The sequence below is a fragment of the Pan troglodytes genome, chromosome 18 (genome assembly GCF_028858775.2).
Source record: "Pan troglodytes isolate AG18354 chromosome 18, NHGRI_mPanTro3-v2.0_pri, whole genome shotgun sequence".
Classification (NCBI taxonomy): Eukaryota; Metazoa; Chordata; class Mammalia; order Primates; family Hominidae; genus Pan; species Pan troglodytes.
This window is the reverse complement of record NC_072416.2, coordinates 82,860,799-82,881,732: the sequence shown is the minus strand read 5'-3', so window position 1 is coordinate 82,881,732 and position 20,934 is coordinate 82,860,799. Positions and strand designations below refer to the sequence as shown.

The window sequence follows — 20,934 nt, the reverse complement described above, 5'->3', positions numbered from 1 at the left end:
CCTCTTCCCCCATGCTCTGAAGAAGTCCTACTTGTCCTTCAAAGCTCAACGCAGGCATCACCTCCTCAGGAAGTGTTTCTAAACCCTATTTCTGCCAAAGCACTGTTCATATTTCATAGTAATTCTCATTTACCTATGTCTCTGTGAATGAACTGTTATCTCCTTGTGTCAGTCTGTATTTCGTCCACTGAAGCACAATACTAAGAATCTAATAAAGATTTGCTGAATGAAGATGAAAAAACTTTAAAAGTTCAGAGAAACCAACCTTGCCTGAGATTCCCCAAACAAAATGGAACAGGATTGGAACCTGAGGCTGACCTCAAGGCACAGACACATTAACAGTTAAGGAACAATAATATTTAAAGAAGACTGTAAGATGCAATCAGATAGTACAGATGATTTGCCAAGGAGAAAGGACAATCTTCCAGTCTGAGGAGTCCAGGAGGAACTGGCATATCTGGAAAAGGAGAGGGGGGAGAGACATTACGCTCATGTGGGACAGTAGCGAACTGGCCAGCTCCCCTTCTTACCCTGTGGGACAGTGGTCACCCAGTTCAGAAGTCAACACACCCCCACCCCCAGGCCAGATGGGAGCCCTGCTTGGCATACCACCCTCCTCGCCACAGTGCTCTGGTTGAGGGACGACCCAAAGGGCACGAAGCTCAGGACACTGCCTAAAATTCGGGGATGCACACTCACTCTCTTGGTCAGGCTGGTGTGACGGAGGCTGTGCCCAAATGTGAAGCCTGAAACTGCTGTGGCCATTCCGCCATCGTGGGGGAAACTAGCCCTGGGATAATACTGACAGGCAGAATGAAAAGATGAAGAAATGAAAAGTGAAAAAATGAAAAGAAGCCAGGTCCTCAAAACTGTAACTAAACGGCTGAATTAAACCAACTTTGAAGCCTGACCTGCCTCTGGAATTTCTAGTTACATGAGCCACTAAATCTCTAGTTTATGGTGTAAGCCAGTTAGAAAGCTGAGCTCTACTTGTTTGTTTTTTTTAAAAAAAGGGAGGGCACCCTAACACATAAATGGGGTAAGCAAAAAGGGAGATAAAAGGCTAGTTGGGCAGCAGTGACCGGAGGATTCATATAAAGTAGTAAGGTCACCCAGGTGGACTCACTGGCTCGTGCCTGTAATCCCAGCACTTTGGGAGGCGGAGATCCTATTCCTTCTCAAGACTAGCTCATTACCCATCTTCATTCTCTGAATTACTACAAAAGAACCTGCCACATGCACCACATAATTCCGCACTTAATTACACATCTTGTAACGTGCCCAGTTGTTTCTTATGCCTTAGCTATCCATTATACACAAAGGTAAGGATGCTTTGGTTATCTTCCTGGATATCTACAGCAATAGCTGAAATAGTTGGCCTTCACCAAACATAAGTCAGCTCATTGATATTTTATAAATGGGCCGGGAGTGGTGCCTCACGCCTGTAATCCAAGCACTTTGGGAGGCCTAGGCGGGCAGATCACTTGAGGTCAGGAGGTCGAGACCAGACCGGCCAATATGGTGAAACCCCATCTCTACTAAAAAATATAAAAAGTAGCTAGGCATGGTGGTGCATGCCTGTAGTCCCAGCTACTCAGGAGGCTGAGGCAGGAGAATCGCTTTAGCACGAGAGGCAGAGGTTGCAGTGAGCCGAGACTGTGAACTGCACTCCAGCCTGGGCGACAGAGCAAGACTCCATCTCAAAAAATAATCATAATAATAATAATAATAATAATAATAATAAACAGACCTTTTTAAATATTTTTCAAACATTTCATATGTAGAACTTGTTTTTGATATTACTTTTAAAATTTTTAAAAATTCATGTTTTAAATATCCACTAAGTATCTTCTTAATATCCCTTAGCAAAATATCTCTCTCCCTTCACCCCAAAAATAATCAATGAATTAAGGACGTTCATCTTCCAGTTTACAATAATGTGCTTAATTTGCTCTAGGAAATAAGATAAATTCACAACTAACAACTAAAAATTGGACCAAAAAAACCTGCCAAACATTACCATTTTTAGTATGCATAAACTATAACTTGTGAATACGCTGCAGTCCTTAAAAAACAATGCTGAAGATTAAGTTAAGGCTCTTGAGATCTAAAAAAAAAAACAACAATCGCAAAGGAAAATATTTAATGGAAAAACATTCAACAATATAAGAAATGCAAAGCCATGCATGGTGGCGCACGTCTGTAGCCCCAGCATTTTGGGAGGCTAAGGAGGGAGGATGGCCTGAGCCTAGGAGTTAGATGGTGCAGGGAGTGAGCTACGATTGTGCCATTCACTCCAGCCTGGATGCCAGAGCCAGACCCCATCTTTAAAAAAGAGGAAGAAGTGGGAAAAACATTTTACTAAACAAGTATCCTTCCACATTTTAAGGAAGAAACTACTATACCATGAACACACCACAACGAGCTGGCTCCCGCCAACCACCCACCTCCCACCACCCTAAGGCCTGCCCCTCCTCTAGGCACTGTTCAAGCCCTCCACGCTTCTCAACTGGGTCTCTGCAACAATCTACCTCCGCCTCTGTGCTCACCCCTCACCCTCCAAACTGCATGTGGCCACCACAGAGCTGTCTCTCAACTGAACCTTACTATTCTGGTGCCCAGGAAAAGCCTTTCTAGTCTCCCAGAACTTTTCAGGCTAAAAGGCTCTAGCAGAGCCTACAAGACGCACCCATCCATCTTCCCAGCCAACCCCCAGTGCTGCAGCCCCGACAACTCTCCACGTCCCAAATGCACTTCAGGGACACGGCACACGCCAGGTCTTTCTGCTTTGGGCGCCCTTCTCTTGGGACCCTGCTGGCCCGGCTGACTCTGCAAACTATAGAACTCAGTTCCAAAGGCTCATCTTTGTGAAATATTTTCCTCACAAACATGAGCCAAGGTGTCCCCGGGGACTCTCCTGTGATGGTCTCTCTAATTCTGGATCCTAACAGTTGATTCCCTAGCTTCTTTCCCACACCTGACTGTGGGCTTCTGAATATGTCCACTGTGGTATGTCTTTCATGAATGTGTTTGTTAATAAATATTTACTGAGCACTCACCACATTCTAGGACTAGGGGCCCCAGCAGTGAACAAAGCAAACAAAAACCCCTGCCCTCAAGGAGCTTACAATGGGGCCTCAAGGAGCTTACATTGGGGGAGGACGAGAGTGAACCAGATACACATGTCAGGATAGCGGGTATGTAGGGTATTAGGTGTGAAGTGCTCTGGAGAGGGAGCAAGGAGACAGGGTGACAAGTATGAAGGAGGGCGCAATTTTAAAGGTGGGTAAAGTGGGCCTAAGAAGATGGCCCAGGCAAAGAGACTCACTGAAAGTAGGGGAGCAAACCACAGGGACAAAGGGGGCGAGCCTGTCTACAGACAGAGGGTCTCGGGGACAGACAATGCGTTCCCCTCCATTTCTGTACCAACAATGCCTGGCACATAACTGAGTTCAATAAATAACTAGTGGGTGAATGGTGGCTTTGGCTGAGATATCTAAGGTCACAAAGGTGGGGGAAAGATAAACTAACTGTGGCAACTAACTGTGGCAAACCAACCGAAAAGCTCTTTCCATGTTCACTGGTGACACATAATTGGGCCCTGTACTGGAAAGGCTGGCTGCTCCATGGTTCTTGCATTTGGGGGACAGCTGCATTTGCTGTAAGCAGGCCTGCGAAGATAGATCACTGGCATGCCCACTAACAGTCCTGGAAGAGCTTTAGTACACGGAGCCCCCACAGCCAAGCACTTGTGGTAACTCTGGTGAAGGCATTCTCTCTGCATTGCTAAGTGTCCTATCATCTCCAGACTACACCTGCTGAGAAAGAGACCAAGGAATAAAACCAAATAACTTATATGTGACGTGCGGGTCAGTCACCTGGATTCAAGAAACTACACAACAGAGGTAAAGAGAGCACTGAAGAACCTGAAGAGCAGCTTAGGGGTCACTCATGCATTCTAAGTGCAGAAATGACAATCAAGGTGATACTGTGGGAAGCAGCCACCTCTTCTTCATCAGCTCTCATTACTATTTCTATAGACGGCAAATCTGCCCCTCGGGGTCTTGCATGCTGTGGTCCTGAACTTCATGCCTAGAACTATTATAGAAACACCAAAAACAACCATAAGCAGTCCTGAAAACAGTGAATGACAACCAGCTGTTCTCTGTTTGCTTCAACTGGTCCCTGCCAATTAACCGATCCAACAGACAAACACCTGAGTGCCCACTGTGCTAGGCAGTGGGGACACTGGGGCAGCCAGACCACAGCAGACTCAAGAAAGCCTTCCTGACCCGAAAGAGCAGCCAGGCCGGCGGCTGCTTCCGGCTCATCCATGTGGTGTTGGCCTCTGCATAAGGCACAGTCTCCCCAGGCAGAGTCACGTCGTCCTTCCGCTACTCTCAGGACAGGACCACACGGGCCTCTGTACACAGCTGACTGCCTCCTGAGGAAGGACAGGGCATCTACAGAATCAAAGTATAAGGTCCCTCAAAGCCTGCCATACACACAAAATACTGCGATTTCTTTCCCTTCTCACAGAAAAGAGATCAACTGATGAATATGCTAACTTAAGTCTATGTTTCCACCCAAAAGCAGCAAGGACAACGAAGCACAGCTGCAAGGTGTTTCTGTCCACCTTAAAAAGCAAAAGCCACCGGGCGCGGTGGCTCACGCCTGTAATCCCAGTACATTGGGAGGCTGAGGCAGGCGGATCACTTGAGGTCAAGAGTTCAAGACCAGCCTGGCCAAAATGGTGAAACCCCGTCTCTGCTAAAAATACAAAGATCAGCCAGCCATGGTGGCACGCACCTGTAATCCCAGCTACTCAGGAGGCTGAGGCCAGAGAATCACTGGAGCCCCAGAGGCAGAGGTTGCAGTGAGCTGAGATCTTGCCACTGCCTGGGTGACAGAACAAGACTCCACCTCAGACAAAAAAAAAAAAAAAAAAAAAAAAAGCTAGCCCTTTCTCACACCTAAAACTCTAGTTATAGATGGAAGAAAAGTTTCTGCTGCTGGCACCTAACTTAGAATACATTGTTGTGGCAAAGAAGAGCAAAGAGGTAAGAAGCAACAGAGAACCAAGCGTAATTATTTCAGCACCAGTTTGGGAAAAACTAGAGACTAGAATTTCCTCACCTGACGAATCCATGAGCAACAGCAGCAAAAGAGAGCAGGAATTCCCGATGGTAAATTGGCTTAATGCTACGCACACATCCTCAGAGATGTTGACAACCAGGCTTCAGGATGAATTATAAAGTTCCAGTTCTCTGGGACATCAGATGCTCACAGTTACACTGAGCTGTGGGGGAGTGTGCTGATCCCATGCTGTCCACAAGGGTCCTATTTCAAGATGTGGGGTGCAGAGCAACAGCCAGAGCAGCTCTTCAGGTTCTGGGGAACACATGTGTACTTACATTTTTAAAAACATGTTTTTTGCAACGTATAAATCCCAACACGGGCCCTGGCACAGAGCAAGTGTTGGGTAGATGCTTGTTTAAAAGGCATAATCATGGACTTCATGAATGCCAAACCAAACTGAAATCTCGTTCTGAAGACACGACATGACAGCTCTTCAAAGTGGCAAAATGTCAGGTTTCTCATCTGCTCACAACTGTTCCACAATTCCACTCGGCGCTAAAATAAGTGAGGATCACACTCAGAGTGAGGGGCACAATTCATATTTTTGTTGTTGTTCACACCTAACCTAGACTGGAGATGTAACAGTTTGTCCAAAATACAATTTCATTATTGCTGTTCATGGGAAAGTACTCAACAAGTTAAAACAAAAAAAGCTGTACACAAACCCATGCAGACGATCTGCAGCCTGAGCCTGGCTGAGACGGCCTGGGGACCTGCTCACAGGGATCCTTACTCAGTGTCTCTTGGTGGCACCCAGGGTGCCAGGTGATTCTGGTATTAGAAGAGGGCACTCGAGGATCACAAACCTAAAAACGCTGTTAAATCCAATGATTCCAAATTTCTAAAGTTTACTACCAAAAGTACTACAGGAAACATTTAAAATAAGGTAACAAGTCACCTAAGTTTTTCTTAATATTTTCTACGAATATAATCAAGGGACAGATGCTTGTTTTTAAAGGTGCCTCCCCCTCAAAATAAAGGGAATATGTCCCTAAATGACCTTCCCTAACTACTCTATCCAATTATCACTGAGGACACTGAAGGGCTACCTGCCTCACATTAATCTGTCTCAGAAGTCCCCAAAAGAAACGCCCTACTTCTTTCCCCTCAAAGTTATGAGGCTTAAGATGCCAAAATGAGCAGAGAGTAGAGTCCCAGCTATGGAGGAGAGCCTAAAGAATCAAATCCCTGACAACTTTCGAAGCATCTAAGTAAGACCCCTGCACAATCAACTCAACCCAGCAATCTTTTTTTTTTTTTTCCCGAGATGGAGTCTTGCTCTGTTGCCCAGGCTAGAGTGCAGTGGCACAGTCTGGCTCACTGCAACCTCTGCCTCCCGGGTTCAAGCGATTCTCCTGCCTAAGCCTCTCAAGTAGCTGGGATTCCAGACATGCGCCACCATGCCCGGCTAATTTTTGTATTTTTAGTAGAGATGGGGTTTCAGCATGTTGGCCAGACTGGTCTCAAACTCCTTACCTCAAGTGATCCGTCTACTTCGGTCTCCCAAAGTGCTGGGATTACAGGCGTGAGCCTCGCACCCGGCCTCAACCAGCAACCTTAACACAGAGTGTTGCTACCAACTTAACTCAGTCCTGAGCTTGGATTATCAAATTCTTTATCTCTCCTCTCCAGACTCCCGGCTAACCACTTCACCCTACACACCATTTCAGCCACAAATTTATCTGTTTCCCAAACAGGCTGCAGGCTTTGAGACAGTTCCTCTGCACAGTCTCCTCCACACGCCCTTGTCCGTGTGCTTCTCTGCCTGGAAAACTCCAGCTCAAATGTCGCCGTTCTAGAAGAGACGTCTTCCCAGCTTTGCCCAACATTCAGTCCCACTCTCCTCCTTTTTTGAAACACCTTATACCTAACTCCTGAGTCACGCAACTTCTCTCCACCTCCACGGGACCCTCCGAGTCGAAAGTCCAAGGACCCTGCCCTAAATGATCTCCTTATGACCACTGCGACCCCGTGAGTCTATTCTTCACTGGGCAGAGTATGATCCCAAAAGGCAATGTGATTATGAGGTGCCATGGTCAAATGTTGTACCACCTCTTCTTCCACACTTTTCTCAGAATAAAGACAGTGACATCTAACAAAGGCTGCAAGGTTGGATGGTGCGTCTGTCCCTCCCCTCCAGCTCTGTGCCCAAGACACACAAGTCCTTACTGAGTTCTCCAAAGTGCTCCAAATTCCCTCCAGCCAAAGGTCCACCACACATGCTGTCCCCACTGTCTCATGCTGTAAACGCGTCACTTCCACGGGAACCGTTCTCTGACTTCAGACTGTGTTCCCTTCCTTTGGGAAACATCTCTCAGTTTGGAGTGACATGTACGTAACTGTGATTATCTGATTAGCAAGCTGTCTTCCTCAATGGACCCATAAACTCCTCCGCGAGAGAAACAATGCCTGTTTTCGCTCATCACTCCCTCCTCAGTGCCTGGTACACAGCAGCCACTCCGTAACTATTTGCTGAATGAATGAACAAACGAATGAATGAATGTTCATGACTATGTTGTTCACACTTGTGTTACAGGAATTACCACCCTAAAACTGGATGCACCCAGCCATTAGCCTGCTTCTCTCCCTCACTACCCAGCGAACCTCTAAAGCACAGGAATTCTCTCTTCAGCTCTATACTCCTAACGTCCGGCCACCAAAATCTGTGAACAATCACAAAAGATATAAAGTCCTTCATATGTGGTTCTGAAAAAAGTGTCTAGTATTCTGCAAATTAATTCTAAACAAAATAGCAAACCACACTTGGAAGCCCTGATTTTGCATTTTATTACAAGTCAGAAGTAGTTAAATGTGGTTATCGCTCAGGAGTGGGACCTGAGTTGGGAAGTGCTTTGTTTTTTGCCATTGCAGTACTCTGATGAAACAAAGTGACAGAAGACAAAAACATGATTTTGAAGAAGATGGAGAAAAATTCAGGTTAATTACCCAGTTTCTCATTATTCCCTAGGGCAGGTGACTTACCAATCTCCAACTAATAAAAAGTTTGTCCTCTCATAAATCTAGTGCAAAGGCAATGGATGGACAAGAATCTGAATGTGAATCAGACCTCCTTTTTTGTTTTTTGAGATGGAGTTTCACTCTTTCGTCCAGGCTGGAGTGAAGTGGCGTGATCTTGGGTCACAGCAACCTCTGCCCCCACGGGTTCAAGCTATTCTCCTGCCTCAGCCCTCCGAGCAGCTGGGATTAAAGGTGCCTGCCACCACACTAGGCTAATTTTTGTATTTTTAGCAGAGATGGGGTTTTACCATGTTGGCCAGGATGGTCTCAAACTCCTGACCTCAGGTGATCCACCCACCTCGGCCTCCCAAAGTGCTGAGATTACACACGTGAGCCACCACGCCCAGCCAGACCTCTTTTTACAATATGAACACCGGACAGCATGACTACTACTAAGGGGGTGGAAGTCTTCAATATATTTCTTATCTTTTCTTTTTTGACGTAAGAGTCTCGCTCTGTCACCCAAGCTGAAGTGCAGTGGCGCAATCTCGACTCACTACAATCTCCACCTCCCAGGTTCAAGCGATCCTCCCATCTCAACCTCCCAAGTAGCTGGGACTACAGGAGAGCACCACCATGCCCAACGAATTTTTGTATTTTTGTAGAGAAAGAGTTTTGCTATGTTGCCCAGGCTGGTCCCAAACTCCTGAGCTTGAGTGATTCGCCTGCCTCAGCCTCCCAAAGTGCTGGGATTACAGGCGTGAGTCACTCACTGCACCTGGCCCAAAATATTTCTTAAGAAAAAAAAAATTGTTTGGACAACATGTTATAAGTTGTGACAGCACTTCCACAATCCCCTGCACACTGGATCCTGATAAGCCACTTTAATCTCCAGAATATCTGCTTCATTCCCTGGCAAAATTAGGTAAACCTAAGAAAACTGACTTCAGTGGATGTTTTCAGTAATTTTGAAAACAAGGTTTGCTCAATAAAGTTCAGTGACTAGATACAACAGACCATATTATGAAACAACGGAACAACAACAAAATACTCCAGTGGAAAAAAGCATAGAAGACACACACCAAACTGACGATTAAGGATCAGAGAGGAAGGGAATGACTTCTACTTTTCACTTTAAATATGTCTGTGCTGTTTTTGTGTCTTAAAAATAGCATGTCTTCATATTAGAAAATAAAATAAACGACTTTATTAAAATGTACCCCACACAAACTTTAGTGAATAGTAACATATTATAGTAACAAATTTTGTAATTAGTAACATTAAAGTTTTTAAACGCACATTTCATTCATTCATTCTGTAAATGTTTATGGAGGAACTACTAAGGGGAAGTCACAGTGTGAAAGATTATGCCTTCATCAGTCTCTTCCAGAAAACCAGTCTGGCAAAGTAGAAAAAGCAAAGGATTCAGAAGTCAAAACACCTGCTTTTAAAAGGTCCTGATGGCCAGCAGCCATTTGACCTCAAGCCACAACCTCTCTGGGTCTTATCTTACTCATCTGTAAAATGGTTATAATAATACAGGACAGAGTTGCTGTAAAGGCTCAAACAAGCTAAGGCACTTTCTAAACTATGCAGTTTATAGAGTGTATAGGCTTCAAATGATGACTACTACAATGCTTAGTATCTCGTAATAAATATGTTCCTCCTTCTCCAATGATCAGATCTACCCAGAAATTCTACTTCACGTCTTGAATAAATATATATATAGTCTTGGCCCAGCACGGTGGCTCACGCCTGTAATCCCAGCACTCTGGGAGGCCAAGGTGGGCAGATCCCGAGGTCAGGAGATGGAGATCATCCTGGCTAACACCGTGAAACCCCGTCTCTACTAAAAATACAAAAAATTAGCCGGGCATGGTGGCGCGCGCCTGTAGTCCCAGCTACTCGGGAGGCTGAGGCAGGAGAATGGCGTGAACCCGGGAGGCGGAGCTAGCAGTGAGCCAAGATCGCGCCACTGCACTCCAGCCTGGGTGACAGAAGAAGACTTCGTCTCAAAATATATATATATATAAATATATATATAAATATAAATATATATAAATATAAATATATATACAAATAAATACATATAAATATATATATAGTCTTTGCAGCCATGTAAGGGAAATTATTACTTAAAATATCAAGAGAAGGGGTATATAGGAACTCTTTGTACTTTTCTCTCAATTTTGCTGTGAACCTAAAACTGCTCTAAAAAATGAAATATAAAAAAATTGTTTTAATGTATCAGAAGTTTTTTATATTGGGCAGGAATCTCGAAAACCTCTAGAATTGAACTTCATTTTCAAATCCTCTTCTATTTTTACCCAAAACTTCAACATGTCCTATCAAAAGTAAAAAGACTGATACTTGCAGAATGAATAGGGAGGCTAGACGCGGTGGCTCACACCTGTAATCCCAGTACTTTAGGAAGCTGAGGCAGAAGGGATCCCTTGAGGCCAGGAGTTCAAGACCAGCCTGGGAAACACAGCAAATCCCTGTCTCTACAAAACACAACAAATTGTTTTTTTCAAAGAATGAGTAGGGATGCTGGGGGCAGTGGCTCATGCCTGTAATCCCAGCACTTTGGGAGGCCAAGGTAGGTGGATCACCTAAGGTCAGGAGTTCCACATCCGCCTGACCACCATGGTGAAACCCCATCTCTACTAAAAATACAAAAAAATTAGCCAGACGTGGTGGCTCACACCTGTAATCCCAGCATTTTGAGAGGCCAAGGCAGGTGGATCACCTGAGGTTAGGAGATCAAGACCAGCCTAACATGGTGAAACCCGTGTCTACTAAAAATACAAAAATTGGGCCAGTTGCAGTGGCTCATGCCTGTAATCCCAGCACTTTGGGAGGCTGAGGCAGCTGGATCACCTGAGGTGAGGAGTTTGAGACCAGCCTGACTAACATGGTGAAACCCCGTTTCTACTAAAAATACAAAAAAATTAGCTGGGCGTGGTAGCAGGCAACTGTAATCCCAGCTACTTGAGAGACTGAGGCAGGAGAATCGCTTGAATCTGGGAGGTAGAGGCTGCAGTGAACCAAGATCGCACCACTGCATTCCAGCCTGGGCAACAGAGCAAGACTGTCTCAAAAAAAAAAAAAAAAAGCAAGCAAGGGCATGATATGTCTGTACTCAACATACACAAATGGAAAGGAGCACATCTTCATAAAACAAAGACAAATGGGAAAACAAAAATCTAGCACCATCAGATCAGGAAGAAAGAAAGAGAGAAAGGGACGGAGGGAGGAGTCAGCTAGATGTAAAAATCAGGTTCAAAAGGCACAGGAGTGGCTGGGTGCGGTGGCTCACACCTGTAATCCCAGCACTTTGGGAGGCCGAGGTGGGCGGATCATGAGGTCAGGAGATCGAGACCATCCTGGCTAACACGGTGAAACCCCGTCTCTACTAAAAATACAAACAATTAGCTGGGCATGGTGGCGGGTGCCTGTATTCCCAGCTACTCAGGAGGCTGAGGCAGGAGAATCACTTGAACCCGGGAGGCAGAAGTTGCAGTGAGACAAGATACCGCCACTGCACTCCAGCCTGGGTGACAGAGCGAGACTCCGTCTCAAAAAAAAAAAAAAAACAAAGCACAGGAGTGGGGACACTCACCTTTTTATTAGGGATACTCTCACTTCAAAATGGACTGGTTTTGAGACTCCTGAGCCATAGAGTACAGGCTTAAGGAGATGTCCCTCCAGCTAATACCAGAAAAATAAACTGAGAATGGATCCGAAGAATGACAACCGATAAGGCTGTAGACACAAGCCCAACAGGGAGGAGACTGAGGACTCTTAGGAGCAGCCACCATTACAGCGCAGACGGTAGCAGGTGCTGGGCCCGCACTCCACATGCACATTCTCCTAACAATTCTCGTGTGAGCCCAAAAGGGAAAGTCGAGGAATTCAGGCTGTAACAGCCCCAAACCACATTTCTATCTCAACACCTTACCAGCCCTATTCCAGGAGAGGGCAACCAGGGCATGATGTTTCAAGACGGGACAGAATGGCAGTGCTGGTAGAGTTTCTGGGTTCTCAAGTCATCTGATGAAAATGGGATCATGGCCCAGGAGCTTTCAAATAGCCAGAAAATGGCCAGTTCAGAAAAAATCTAGGATCTGAAGATTCTACATCGAGGTTTATGATAAATTCTACATTTTCTGATCCTTGAAACAAATACTATACACATACCCCATGGGCTACCTTTATTTTCCTACACTAATTCTTCATCCAGCCTGTATTGACAGAAATGGTCAAAGAAAGACCTTTTGGGAGAACACTTCAATAAACAGGAAAACTGCAGTCCAAGCACATATAAGTCTCTGGAAATGAACATCTACACTGCTGAAGTGGCACTAAAGTGACAAATGACAGTAATCCAATGGCCCAAGGCCAGCAAATTCCATTGCAAACAGATTTATCTGTTTTGTGCGATGGTGATTCTTGCATGTGTGGCAGTAAATAGAAAAGTAACAGCCTAATTACAAATTCAAAAGCAAGCTCTTCCCACTACGTTTCATATTTTGGTATAGTACCAGCAATAAGTGTCCTCAGCAACCACGTTTAATGTGCCACCTGAATACCAGGAACCATTAACAGGAAGTACCTACATGTCTGAAATTATATCTTTAAAAACAAACAAACAAACAAAAAACCGAAACAAAAACCCTGATGTAACTAATTCAATTGGAGATGATACCACTTTTCTCAATTACTTGAATGTTATATTCTGAGCACAGCACAATGCAACGTGCCGCTTAGGCTTGGCATTAAACAGCAATCATTAAGCTTTGTAATCCTTTTCTCCTTTAAGTTTTCCTATGTGAATCACTGCTTAAATCCTATCAGTTCCACGTAACAGAACACTGGAATACATGTCCTAACTTTTGCTTTAGTGAGGAATTTAGAATGTGGTAGGCCTGCTTAGTATTCACTGGAATTTCAGTGCGCTGTGCTCTCAATGAAATGGGCTCAAGAGCATGAAGGTGAGGTCCTAGTACGGGGCGGCTGCTCAGGCTATCTGTACAAACCACTAAGGCGACCACTGGCTCACAAACTTAAAACATCTACTCTTAGGACATGTTTAAATAGCTTGCTGTCACTATGCAAAGGAAAATTGTTATCTCCAAATGCCCCTTCAACATTTCAAACAATTGTATTTACTTCAGCTGCTCATTACTTGAGATTCTAATAAAAATGTATCTCTTTCAAGAATTAACACTAATCCAGCTGTTGGCTAGAAACAGATATTCAGCAATACAGTAACATTCAGCCATATGCTAGAGGGGGAATCCAAGACTTTCTTCCATCATGTAAAATGTGGAGGATCTGCTATTACAAGGTAAAAAAGAGACTGGGGTGAGTCTATGCAGAGACAAGGACAGAAGCCAACTGCATGACATTTAAATTGGGTGTAGGAAGCATTATTGTGGAGATTTCACTATAAATGACATCAATAATCACAAATATTTTTTCGGTGTAAGGCAAAACTAATAGCTTCAAATTAATTACCCCAAATAATTTAACCGGTCCCCTCAGTGACAAGGATATTCACTTGGACCTACACTTCAACTGTTAAAGTTCATTTATTTGTCTTTGCTAAAATGTTGAGTTACCGGTCTCAAAATGTTTCCAAATTCTTCACTATTACACTTCAATACAGGTAACAGGGATCAACCAACACTTTCTAATATTTGGAAATAGGGTTATTAACCTATAAACTTTTTTATTTATTTTGAGATGGAGTTTCGCTCTTTTTTTTTTTTTTTTTTTTTTTTTTTTTTGAGACGGGAGTCTTGCTCTGTCGCCCAGGCTGGAGTGCAGTGGCATGATCTTGGCTCACTGCAACCTCCGCCTCCCGGGTTCAAGCGATTCTCCTGCCTCAGCCTCCCAAGTACTGGGACTACAGGCGAGCTTCACCACACTCGGCTAATTTTTGAATTTTTAGTAGAGACAGGGACTCACTATATTGGTCAGGCTGATCTCGAACTCCTGACCTCAAGTGATCCACCCACCTGAGCCTCCCAAAGTGCTGGGATTACAGGCACGAGCCACCGCGCTGGCCTGTAAACATTTTTAAACTGTAACGTTTTCCACCTCCCATTATTCTCAGTGACAAATTTAACTTTAACAAGTCAATTTTAAGATAAGACCTTCAATTTGCAGTTGTTATTCCCAACATAAACAAGTAATATACATATCATGGCGCTTAATATCTGATAAACAATCAGTATTTGCTGAATGAATGAATGGCCATTAAGGCTGCAAGACTCTTAGGACAGTAGCCAACCAAATAAAACAAATTTATTAAAACGCTCAGAATGACTGGAGCAGGAACCAGTAACTAAATCCTGTCATACATGATTCCATTACTTGTTTCCATTACTATTCTTTTAAAATGAAAATTATGAGAAAACGGCCAGACGCAGTAGTGGCTCACGCCTATAATCCCAGCACTCTGAGAGGCCGAGGCGGGTGGATCACCTGAGGTCAGGAGTTTGAGACCAGCCTGATCAACATGGTGAAACCCGTCTTTAATAAAAATACAAAAAATTAGCCAGGCATGGTGGTGGGCGCCTGTAATCCCAGCTACTTGGGAGGCTGAGGCAGGAGAATCGCTTGAACCTGGGAGGCAGAGGTTGCAGTGGGCCAAGATCATGCCACTGCACTCCAGCCTGGGCGACAGAGCAAGACTCCCGTCTCAAAAAAAAAAAAAAAAAAAAAAAGAGCAAAACTCCATCTCAAAATAAATAAAAAAGTTTATAGGTTAATAACCACAGCACTCCAGCCTGGGCAACAAGAGCCAAATTCCAACTCAAAAAAAAAAAAAAAAAAGAAGAAGAAGAAGAAAATTATGAGAAATCAAACTATTTCCTTTGCTACTTTCTCCATGCTAAAACTTAAAAGCATTTAAATCATACTTTAAAAGAATAAACCCAAAGTGTTGCTAACATTTACGTTCCGCCAACTTTTGCTACTCCAATTTTCTAAAGATGTGTATAACGCTTTAGACTGTTGTATAAAACGTAAATACTGGGACAATGAATGCAAACGAAATTACAATTAAGTTTACATATTATCCATCCCCATTAATTAACATTTCAATCAACCTTGAATTGTGATTGATGCTTATTAAATAAAGGAAGTGAGCTATGCCTAAAGATGCTTTCTTCATGTCAAAATCACAAGGAATATTACACATTAATTCATTATGACCCTTATACTTGTTCATACCAATTCTAATAAGCTAGTTAAAATTAGGATTTAAGTTGAGAAAAAAGCAAATATCAAATCTTTTTTTTAATAGAAAGGTCTAAACAAAGCTAAATACACCAAATCTCTTAAAATCTTTGTGCTATACATTTGTAAAAATTATTCAACTACTGATCCCTTTTTTGGCGCAAAGACCTACACTACTTACAAAAGTAAATGTATAAGGGAACAAAACGTTAAAGGGGGAAATTCTGATGCAAACTAAACTACAGCTAATTTAACAAAATTGAAGCTTGTCGTAAAATCTAATTTTTTAAAAAGTTTTCGCATTTTAGATTCCACAACACGCATTCATTACAATAGTTCCGAAAATCATGTTTCAAAAGAGGTCTAGTCAGATTGACTTCATCTGCAGAAGGGCAACAAAACCCAATTGCTTATGAAGGGTTATGATTTTACTCGCAATCAGTTTCCCGAATGGCTACTTTGTTTCATTTCCCCATATTTAATACAAATACACAATGAGATGGTTTAAAAGTGTGCAACAATTTATAGGGACCAGATGTCAACAAATTAGCAGTCTAAAGCAAGGCTGACAAATAATACATCATGCCGATTTTTGTCCAGAATAATTATAATGGCGGAGGGGGGAGAAGGTGTGAGAGAAGGGGTGGGAGAGGGGAATAAGAGCTTAACTCTACACGCACATCTCCCAAAAAGAGCTCTTTCTTTCCACCACGGGATTATTGTAAAGGGCCCCTAAGCTTTAGCTACTGTTCAGGCAGGGTGCGTTAGTTGTCAGCCTGGCTGGGATGGATTCGTGCAAGGGATGTCACTCAAATGCAAGTGAAAGTACGGTCCTTGCGACTTATTTCGAGTTTTCTTTGCAACAGCAGCCCAAGGCCGCTACTCTGCGACTTCTACCTAAAAAACAGAAAATCGGCAACCCCCGCATCATCAATCAAGCTGAAAAAGGAAGCTCTTGGGGCAAAGGGGCAACAGGGCACCCCCAAATCTCTGAGGCCCGCTCCAGGCAGAGGCAGCAACCTGAGCTGCTCTGGGGCCCCTGCCGCTCCAGGGGACTCCCGGAGCCCCCGGGCCGCCTCCCCCGGCCGGCGCGGCGGGGAGGGCCCCACTCCACACCCCGGGCTCGCCCCGCGGTCCAGCCCCAGGGAGGTTAACCCCTTCGGCGCCCTCCACGCCCTCCCCAAGCGGAGCCCGGAGCCCCCGCCCCTCGACCTCCCCGGGACTAGGGGGTCCGGGTGGCTCAGGGGACGAAGGCGCGGCGGGCGCGGAGGCGGCGGGTGGCTCCGGCCTAGGCCCGGGCAGCGTGTCCCGGCGCCCTCCCCCACTCCCACACGCTCGCTCCGGGCAGGGCGCGGACGCCCGCCCGCCGCGGCGTCCGCCCGCCCCGGGCTCGGGCCCCTTCCGGCCGAAGGCGCAGACCGGCGGCTACCTGCGGGCTGTGGAGGGCCATGGCTGCCCGTTTCATTGGGACTCTGCGATCCTCCGGCTGCTCACGCTGCTTCCCCCGCCGCCGCCATCTTCTCGCCCGCACATACACACTCGCATCGGCCGCCGCGCCTGCGCACTGGCCGCGCGCCGCGGGGCGCGGGGAGGCCGGCCCGCTGCTGCGCCTGCGCGGCCGACAGGTGGGCGTGCGCCTGCCGGGCCGCGGACATCCCCTGCCCCGCCTGGAGCCTGCCGGACTCTGAGCCCCGCGACCCTCGGGCGGAAGCGGCCGGGCGGCTGCACACCAGGAGCCCGCCGAGGCCTGGCTGTGGATCCGGAAGGGGAGAGGGCAGGCAGGTAGAGGTGGCAACGCCAAGGCGCCGGCGGGCCCGGCTCCTCACCTACTGGGGGCCACCTGGGCCCCCGGAGCCCGGGAGCCGCGGGCTGAGGTCGGCCTGGGGTCCACGAGCCGCCCTCAGCGTACCTGGGCCCGGGCCTCGGGAGTGTTCGCATTAGATCCCCGAGGAGGGTCTGGTTTATGAAGATCCCGTTGCCGCGCATTCATTCATTTGTTCACTCTTCATTCACTCCCCAAGTCCTGCCTGGGCGCCTGGGCCACGCCTTTGGCTAGACATTAGGGGAAAAAAGCAAAACAGACAAAAACAAAACGTAGGGCATAAAAGCACGCGTAAAGTGCTTGACATGAGGCCTGGCAAGTAGCAAACACTCAGCAAGTGCTACGTGTTGCACACGTGTGTGCGTGTGCACGGGCAAACCAGCCTTGGGGGTCGTTGGTTCATTCACTATTAAGAAACAGGGGCCCCTGCCTAACTGCACTGTTTTCCAGCCAGTGGGTCCACCCTTGGGTTTTGGCCCCTTTTCTAGCTGTAATTTCAGACAAGCGACTTTCCTTCCCTAAGCCTTGGTTTCCTCACCTGTGAATAAGACAAATATGTCATAACGCGTAAGATTTGTGTGAGGTTCAAATTAGATTAACGTGAGCACACTGGCCAAGAGAATAGTCAATAAAAATTGGCCACTGGGATTGTTATTAATAACCATTACTATTGGTTTCATTTATTCAACAAACACCTACAGAGAGTCTGCTCTTGCTAGACCCTACACTGAGCAGAGGAGATTAACAGGAAGATCCATTCCCACGTTACATGAAATAGGGAGCCTTGTCTCTTCATAAATGGGATGCCATGAAAAATATAAGTGGGCCAGGCGCAGCGGCTCACGCCCGGAATCCCACACATTGGGAGGCCGAGGCGGGCGGATCACTTCAAGTCAGGAGTTGGAGACCAGCCTGGCTAATATGATGAAACCCCAACTCTACTAAAAATACAAAAATTGGTGGGATGTAGTGTGGCACACCAGGCGTCCCAGCTACTCAGGAGGCTGAGGTGGGAGGATCACTTGAACCCCGGAGACGGAGGTTGCAGTGAGCCGAGATCGCGCCACTGCACTCCAGCCTGGGCGACAGAGCGAGTCTCTGTCTCAAAAAAAAAAAAAAAAAAAAAAAAGAAAGAAAGAAAGAAAGAAAAGAAAAGAAAAATATAAGTGGTAGGGAGGGGTTGTTCCAAAATAGAAGAGCTAGAAACACATAACCAAATACAATGTGTCATCTTGCTTGGATCCTGATATGTCTTTTAAGCTGGTTTTACTATTTGTTGACAATTGGAGACATTTGAATATGGATTGGATATGGGTGATCTTCGTGAATTATTGGTAATTTTATAGTGTAATAATTATACTGTGCTCATTGAGAGAATGTCCTTATTGTGAGGAGATGCATTCTGAAGAGTTGAGGATTGAAGGCCATAATGCCTGTAAACTATTGTTTAATGGTTCAACAAAAGATAAAATCATGTACACACATAAACATTCAGGGAGAGACAGCAAATATGGCAAAATGTTTACTATTGTTGGCTCTAAGTAGTGCTATATATTTCAGCTTTTCTCTATGTTTGAAAATTTTTATAACAAAAATTGGGGAAAACAATACAATATAGTGTCTGTGCTATAATTTTAACCATGGAAAAGCGATATCTGCACTTGGATAGAAACTGGGGGACGTGAAAACTCACTAGTGATTTATGGTTGTCTCTCTGGCTCGGTGCGGTGGCTCACACCTGTAATCTCAGCACTTTGGAAGGCTGAGGTGGGTGGATCACCTGAGGTCGGGAGTTCAAGACCAGCCTGATCAACATGGTGAAACCCCGTCTCTACTTAAAATACAAAAATTAGTCGGGCGTGGTGGCAGGCGCCTGTAATCCCAGCTACTCAGGAGGCTGAGGCAGAAGAATCGCTTGAACCTGGGAGGCAGAGGTTGCAGTGAGCCAAGATGGCACCATTGCACTCCAGCCTGGACAACAAGAGTGAAACTCTGTCTCAAAAAAAAAAATAAAAATAAAAATAAAAATAAAAAAATATATATATAGTTGTTTGTCTGATTTTTATCATACAGTTGCTTGAACAACAAATAAAAGTGATAAACAAAAGATCCCAGGCCAGGCACAGTGGCTGACGCCTGTAATCCCAGCACTTTGGGAGGCTGAGGCGGGTGTATCACCTGAGGTCAAGAGTTCGAGACTAGCCAGGCCAACATGGTGAAACCCTGTCTCTACTAAAAATACAAAAATTAGCTGGGCATGGTGGCAGGCACCTGTAATCCCAGCTACCTGGGGGGCCTAGGCAGGAAAATTGCTTGAACCCGGGAGGCGGAGGTTGCAGTGAGCTGAGATCACACCATCTCACTCCAGCCTGGGGGACAAAAGTGAGAGTTTGTCTCAAAAATAAATAAATAAATAAATAAAAAATAAAAAAGATCCCAGTCTTCATTTTCAAATAATTCACATAGATATTAACACATATCTTCAGTACAAGTAAATAGATGTTAAAAGGAAGATATGAACAAGCACTATGGCCTTCAGTGCTTAGCAGACCCTGGTGATATACTTTGGCTGCGTCCCCACCCAAATCTCATCTTGGATTGTAATAATCCCCATGTGTCAAGAGTGGGGCCACATGGTGATAATTGAATCATTGGCATGGTTTTCCCCATACTGTTCTCATGGTAGTGAATAAGTCTCACAAGATCTAATGTTTGTGTGTGTGTGTGTGTGTGGTTTTTTTGGTTTGTTTGGTTGTTTTTTTGTTTTTGTTTTTGTTTTTGTTTTTGAGACAGTCTTGCTCTGTCGCCCAGGCTGGAGTGCAGTGGCAGGATCTCAGCTCACCGTAACCTCCGCCTCCTGGGTTCAAGTGATTCTCCTGCCTCAGCTTCTGGAGTAGCTGGGACTACAGGCATGTGACACCACGCCCGGCTAATTTTTGTATTTTTAGTAGAGATGGGGTTTCACCATGATGGCCAGGCTGGTCTTGAACTCCTGACCTCAAGTGATCTGCCCACGTCAGCCTCCCAAAGTGCTGGGAATACAGGCGTGAGCCATCACGCCCAGCCTCTAATGGTTTTACAAATGAAAGTTCCCCTGCACAAGCTCTCTTGCCTGCCGCCATGTTAAGCGTGACTTTGCTCCTCATTTGCCTTCTGCCATGATTGTGAGGCCTCCCTTGCCATGTGGAACTGTGAGTCAATTAAACTTCTTTGCTTTATAAATTACCTAGCTTGGGTATGTATGTCTTTATTAGCAGCATGACAACAGACTAATACACCTGGTATCTCCCATAAGTCGGGACAGTGGCCTAGGCCTGGAGTCAAGACAGGCCCAAGTTCAAATCTGGAATCCCCCACTCACTAGCTGTGTGAACCTGGGCAAGTTACCTACATTTTCTGTGAATCTTTTGTAGAAGGTGGTGTGATGGGCAGAATAATGCCCCTCCCCTCAAAGATGTCCATGCCCCAACCTCAGAACCTGTGAATATATTACTTTACATGGTAAAAGGAACATTGCAGATGTGGTAATGTTAAGGGCTTTGAGATGGATTATCCTGGGAAATAACCTAATTATGACATGACTGGTGGGTCCCATGTAATCACAAGGGTCCTTATGAGGGAAAGAAGGAGGGGCAAGAGAGTCAGGTCACAAGGAGATGTGAAAATAGAAGCAGAAAGAGAGAGGGAGAGATTTGAAAATGCTGTGCTGCTGGTGCCACGAGCCAAGGAATGTGGGTGGCCTCTAGGAGCTGGAAAAGGGTAAACAT

At 45.4% G+C, this 20,934-nt stretch overlaps 1 protein-coding gene across 2 annotated transcripts in view; it reads right to left on the bottom strand.

Annotated features, from left to right (window-relative positions):
* The window catches only part of USP10 (ubiquitin specific peptidase 10), an 83,521-nt gene extending 66,450 nt beyond the window's left edge, over positions 1-17,071 (bottom strand). Inside the window, exon 1 of one of the 2 annotated variants that reach the window (XM_016930295.4) lies at positions 16,775-17,071. In XM_016930295.4, coding sequence (XP_016785784.2) covers positions 16,775-16,810 — 36 coding nt within the window. In that variant the 5' untranslated portion in view covers positions 16,811-17,071. The remainder of the gene's footprint in view (positions 1-16,774) is intronic. The other variant, XM_009431337.5, reaches the window with a different exon arrangement.
* Positions 17,072-20,934: the final 3,863 nt, after the last annotated feature.